This window comes from Pinus tabuliformis, chromosome 1_2 (assembly GCF_031772625.1).
Source record: "Pinus tabuliformis cultivar Carrire ecotype Pingquan chromosome 1_2, CPIR1, whole genome shotgun sequence".
In the NCBI taxonomy this organism is placed as follows: Eukaryota; Viridiplantae; Streptophyta; class Pinopsida; order Pinales; family Pinaceae; genus Pinus; species Pinus tabuliformis.
This window is the reverse complement of record NC_142298.1, coordinates 411,984,834-411,989,961: the sequence shown is the minus strand read 5'-3', so window position 1 is coordinate 411,989,961 and position 5,128 is coordinate 411,984,834. Positions and strand designations below refer to the sequence as shown.

The following is a 5,128-nucleotide window of genomic DNA, read 5'->3' as shown; positions in this document are numbered from 1 at the left end:
CCAAGGGATATCGCACCGCTATCAAACGAAAAGCAGTTTCCGTATATTGGCCTCCGATGCGTTTTGGTGCAGGCACGTGGCTCTCGCTTGACGTAAGCAACTCTGACATATCGGGAGGTAAAGCCCAGCATTAAACTGCCTTCCGATATCCACTCCAGCCGTCCGATCTCCTTGCGTGTTGTCAGCCGTCGATCCGAAGCTGCATACGGGCCTGGGTCAAATCAATTTTTACGTGGAGTGAATGACTTTTCCGTTGACCGCCGTAGTGGAATCAATGGTCTTTAATGTGTCTTCGTAGATATTAGGTGGAGGTGTTAATTTTAGTCATGGGCACACGTCCCACATAAATTATTAATATATTTTTTATATATATGTTTTATGTAGTTTAGGTGAGGCCCTTTAATATTGTTATGGGCACACGTTATATTTTCAATACGTGTTTTTTTATGTTGTTATGTAAGTGCGGACGTAAGTTTTTTTTATGTGTGGTATGTATGGTGGCTGCAAAAAGCAGTGTGTTGTCTTGGTGCACAGCAGTGCGATTATTTTTTATATATGCACAGGAGTGCTGTAGTGTTTGTCCGCCATTGAAAAACAGAGGTATGTTTTGAAATTGTTTTATGTAATATCCAAAGTAGTGGAAAATCTGTGACTGCAACAGAGTTTTTTTTTGTGATTCCCTCTTTGGACAGAGGAAGAAATATGTATCAGTGATTTGTTCTAAATTAATAGAAATGTCTTTGTGACTGTGTAATGGTGTCTTCTGAGTCATTTTGGTTTTAAGAGGTTGTCTGCAAAAGATCCTGGACAGAGTAAACAGAGCATTGTCTCTGTGGTGAATTTTTATTTTGGTTTTGGTATTTCTCCATTTGAAAAATAACCCAACACAAACTTCTACGTGAATACTTAGAATTGTTGCCATATTTCCAGCGGAAAGTAGGGATTCATGCAGGCCGTAACCATGGCTAATGTTCGATGCCGATCAAATACTTTTATATAAACACACGATACATTGAATGAACGATAACTGTTTATGCAGAATATATTTCAGTAGACAGAATGAAGCAAACGCTTCAGAAGCAGAGACCTATGCGAAAAGTTATTTATTTTATTTTTACCGTGCAATGATAGAAATTGGAGCAAAAAATTAGCGTTAAAAGTAAAATAGTTGGCAAATTTCAGGTACCAAGAATTTTCAACCTAAAACGGACCAATGCCAAAAAGAAAATTGAGTAGTGGGCATGGATCAATAATGTTAATGCTTTCGTTTTTACATATAATGTCAAAAATAAATAATAAATGAATACTATGTAATAAGTACTTTAATTGGTTTTTCATTCTGTTTATGAGGTATCCATTTTTATTCCAGGCTGTTAATTGAAGAGCACTTTTTTATCATATCACGTTTTATCATAAAAAAAGGATGGAAAAATAATGAAGTTAATCATTACTGTTGAACCTATATTTCATTACGGCATAGGACTCGTTGCCCTGGTTCTTTGACTAACTTCACAAAAGCGGATCTTGAGTTACAAGAGACGTATGGAGTTACTACTATATCTGATTTTCTTTGCTTGCTTACATACATGAAGGGAGTTTTAGCTGTTTTCAGTTGTCAAAATTTTCCATATCCACAGAAAATAAACAAAACACAATATATTCATTCCGGTCTATACAAATTACAAACAGCTGGCACATAAAAACCCGCTATAAACCCTTTATCATCTATATAGCACGTGATACACTACATATCAAAGTATTTCAGGTTCTTTTATAAACTGTCACACCTCCTAAAACGACAGAAACTATTAAATTCCCGGTCGCTGAAACTAAACCTTCAGCTCTTGGACTCGCGCTGCCATTCAAGTTTCATTTCCAAGAAACCAGATTTAACGTGAGCGAGCTTCAAGGACACGTCCTGAACTAATCGACCATCATTTTGCTGGACTATCAAACTATCTCTAGCGAGGTTGTTACTACTGGATTGAGCCACTTCTTTCTTTCCATCTGTTTTCTCTCGAATAAGAGGCTTTAGGTCAATTTTAGCTTCTCCAAGGAAGTCCTTTCGTTTGAGTTTCGGTGCTTTATCCTCATCAAACACTTCCTGCAAAATCCAAACCAACGATTCCTTCATATCGTCACAAATGGAAGGGCTAAAATTTGCTTGACAAAATATATTCAGATTTGACGAGGATACCATAATGAGAAAGCGGTGATCAGGATAAGAAATATCAGTGAATGTAAATACTTCTTCCCATACTGGATTAAGTGTCCTTTTTTTCACTCGCGTACTCCTAATCTGTAAATGGGAACACGAAAATGAGTTTGCGGTTAGACGTACTAAAAAGCCAAAACCCTTCTCATCCATTGTGCGTGAATGCTGAATTAAAGTTAATCGTAATGCTAAGACGAAAAGTTGCCGATATTACTGTAATGACCCTCGTAATTCGTAAATTTGGATATTACTATAGTAAAAACTGTGAAGTGGTTACTCATTGTTTGAATGACATTATTAATGAAAAGTTGATTATTGAATTATGTTACATATGTATGTTCTTGAAAATGCTGGCAACTTCCTGAAGGAGGATTTCTATTTTTAGTGAATCAGTTTTAAAACTGATGCAACTGTTTCTCACCCAAGGAAAAGTCCTGGGAAGGAAAAGTCTCTGGGCTGTTGGGGAACAGGCAGAGAAAAGATTTCCAAGAGAGAGCAGAAGGAAAAGAGGGTTACGTCTGGTAATGACCAGATAACCTAGCACAGAGAAGTGCAACAGTCTTGTTGAGGGCTGCAGGCCTGCAAGACGGCTCGGGGGGAGAATCCAGCGAAGTGGATCTCAAGGTTGGGAGGATAAGAGCGAAAATATTGCAGGTGATTTCTGAGAACAAGCACATCAGTAGCGGGAATAACCAGGTACACAATTCCTAATCCGGTTATTAATTAGGAATAAGTCTTAAGGTGTACAAGAGATGCATACTGAACAAGTACATGTATTAATTGTACAGGTAGAGCAGAATGGTATTATTTCTCTGAGTTATGTGACGGATAACTAGATAATGCTTACAGTTTTTTAAAAGAGAACAATTGTGAATAAATGTGTTTGACGAGAGTCACTCTGCAACTGTATTCTAATAAACATTATGAATGAACTAGGTGTCTGTACTACCTTTGTAGACTATGAATTAATAAGGGTTGCGCAGCTACTTTGCGCTCAGAATGGAAACAGACGAGAGCTGTTGGGTAGTTGGAAATTGTGTCTAATAACAGTAAGAAGTGGAAGAAAACAGAGTATTAACTATTCAGAAGAACCTTAAAGAACACAGGAATTAGAAATGCTGGAAAGAAATGAGTTAGATAAATTACAGTAAACCAGCACAACCTCGGTGTTTGCAAGTAAGCAACATCAACATGAAACCTCATGTTATAACTACTAATTAAACAGAATGGAAATATCTTCATAATAAAGACAGCGTAAAGCTAAACGGAAAGACGAGAGCATGAAACTGTGAATATTAACATCAATTATGAGTTAACGCTGCTTGAACGAGAAACATTAAATACAGTTAGCAACTACACAGACTATAGTGTAAAAGTAATAACTGCGTAGTGGACTATTATTTCGAAACAAAGCCGTAACCAGAAACTTCACACATAATATAACAATGGTGCTCAACAACCGTAGCCTTTGACTCAAAAGAGACAGAGCAAAGACCCGAGTATATTGTATATTGAAACCCTTAAGGATGTTGAACTATGACAGCACAGTGCTAATATAATGGAATATTATTTATGTGCTAACCCGGCGGAGGAGGGTTACCATATTAGTTGTTGCGGAAGGGTAGCCTCTGCACTCATAACACGAGTACAGGGCTCACCCAAAATCGCATATATATATATAAAGAAAAGAAAAGAATGACTATGCATGTGAAACCCTTAACAGGTAACCAATGTAATCCATATAGTAACGAACCGTAAGCACTATACAGTCATGGATGGAATAGAATAGAACAAGCAGCAAGGCACGACACAAACCATCCATACGTACTGGCAATGCGAGAATGAAATTGAAATTAACCTCTATTGATAAATATGTGAGTCGAAAACTGTATAACTTAAGAAAACTGTGAAACACCCTTGTAGCCGTGAGAGGTCATAACAAACAAATGCGGTAAGCCGCAAGTAATACAACCAATATAATAACAGAGCTCATGTATTATTACATCTTTGTCAAACAGCTCCGAAGAGCATCCGAATATACAAATAATAACAGATGAACCTGAGCTCCTAAAACGTTCAATACATAACATCGAAATGAAGGGCGTAAACGCCAGAACCCTAAGATCTCATGCGGAGATGACAAACAGATAGAGACCGCCTGTAAGTGCACAAGAGGATGGAACATGACGGTTGGACCTGAGACATTAGGCATAAACCTGTCTCAGCCGGGGTCATCTCATATCAACACAGTGAAACCCTCAATAAAGACAGGTATATAATGGTAGGCTTACCTGCAAATGCCGTGGTGTCCAACCCTCCAGCGCGTTGTGTAGACCATCCTTGGACCGCATCAGACCTGTGCACACCTGTCTGTCAATGATAATCTCTGTTAGGGTATGATGAGGGTTCCAAGCTTACAAACAACTGAACAGGAAACCGTGGTAATAAAACATCATAAACGGAGGAATAACCCTTACCTGGCAGGAGGATGCGAACCGGAGGAGCTGCAGAGGAACTTGCCGAAGGAGTGAAGGAGCTCAGCGGCTGCAACCGGAGCAAATGAACCTAGCCCGACGTTTCCGGTGGTTAAATATGGTTTACCAAACCCTAAAACAAGCTGAGCCGTCCGATAACGAGGAGTGATCACCATCGTAGATTTGGGCGGGAGTTTGGTGCGAACCCCAGAGCAGGTCAACCCTCCACGAGGCACGTGACAGCACGTGAAGATGAGCCATCTGGCCTCGGTCGGGGTGAGCTGGTTCTTCCGTGTTCTTGTGTGGCACTTCACAATGTTAGAACGGAGGTGTGACAGATATGGCCCACGCATAAACGTGTAATACATTAAAACTGTGGTAAACCCAAATCGATTGTAAGGCATTAACTAAAGTCTGAACATAGTTTAACACTTTATGC

At 39.1% G+C, this 5,128-nt stretch overlaps 2 protein-coding genes across 5 annotated transcripts; both read right to left on the bottom strand.

Moving 5' to 3' along the window:
* Nucleotides 1-1,760: 1,760 nt before the first annotated feature.
* On the bottom strand, nt 1,761-2,368 carry LOC149206086 (putative ADP-ribosylation factor GTPase-activating protein AGD11). The gene is made up of 2 exons (XM_089397588.1): nt 2,198-2,368; nt 1,761-2,104 (listed from the first exon to the last, which is right to left on the bottom strand). The coding sequence occupies exons 1-2, from the start codon at nt 2,366-2,368 to the stop codon at nt 1,838-1,840; spliced, it is 438 nt and encodes a 145-aa protein (XP_089253714.1). The 3' UTR covers nt 1,761-1,837.
* Nucleotides 2,369-4,053: 1,685 nt separating this feature from the next.
* LOC149206085 (uncharacterized) lies at nt 4,054-5,128 on the bottom strand. Of its 4 annotated transcripts, none has more exons than XR_016251912.1 (3): nt 4,693-5,128; nt 4,507-4,581; nt 4,054-4,431 (listed from the first exon to the last, which is right to left on the bottom strand). XR_016251912.1 is itself a non-coding variant. In XM_089393626.1 (3 exons), exons 1-3 carry the CDS (start codon nt 5,091-5,093, stop codon nt 4,420-4,422), a joined length of 492 nt encoding a protein of 163 aa, XP_089249752.1. In that variant the 5' UTR covers nt 5,094-5,109; the 3' UTR covers nt 4,056-4,419. The 4 variants fall into 4 exon arrangements, 2 of the variants coding, with proteins under 2 accessions (XP_089249752.1, XP_089249751.1); XM_089393626.1 differs by having other exon boundaries at nt 4,056-4,431; nt 4,507-4,585; nt 4,693-5,109; XM_089393625.1 differs by having other exon boundaries at nt 4,061-4,411; nt 4,507-4,585; nt 4,693-5,108.

Bases quoted from the DNA above. Each gene is read 5' to 3' on its own strand.
- LOC149206086 (XM_089397588.1), bottom strand. From the start codon at position 2,368: ATGGATGAGAAGGGTTTTGGCTTTTTAGTACGTCTAACCGCAAACTCA. The intron at 2,105-2,197 runs GTATCCTCGTCA...TGGATTTTGCAG, and splicing joins ATCACCGCTTTCTCATTATG to GAAGTGTTTGATGAGGATAA.
- LOC149206085 (XM_089393625.1), bottom strand. From the start codon at position 5,093: ATGCCTTACAATCGATTTGGGTTTACCACAGTTTTAATGTATTACACG. The intron at 4,586-4,692 runs GTAAGGGTTATT...TATCATTGACAG, and splicing joins GGTTCGCATCCTCCTGCCAG to ACAGGTGTGCACAGGTCTGA. The intron at 4,412-4,506 runs GTAAGCCTACCA...CTAATGTCTCAG, and splicing joins GGACACCACGGCATTTGCAG to GTCCAACCGTCATGTTCCAT.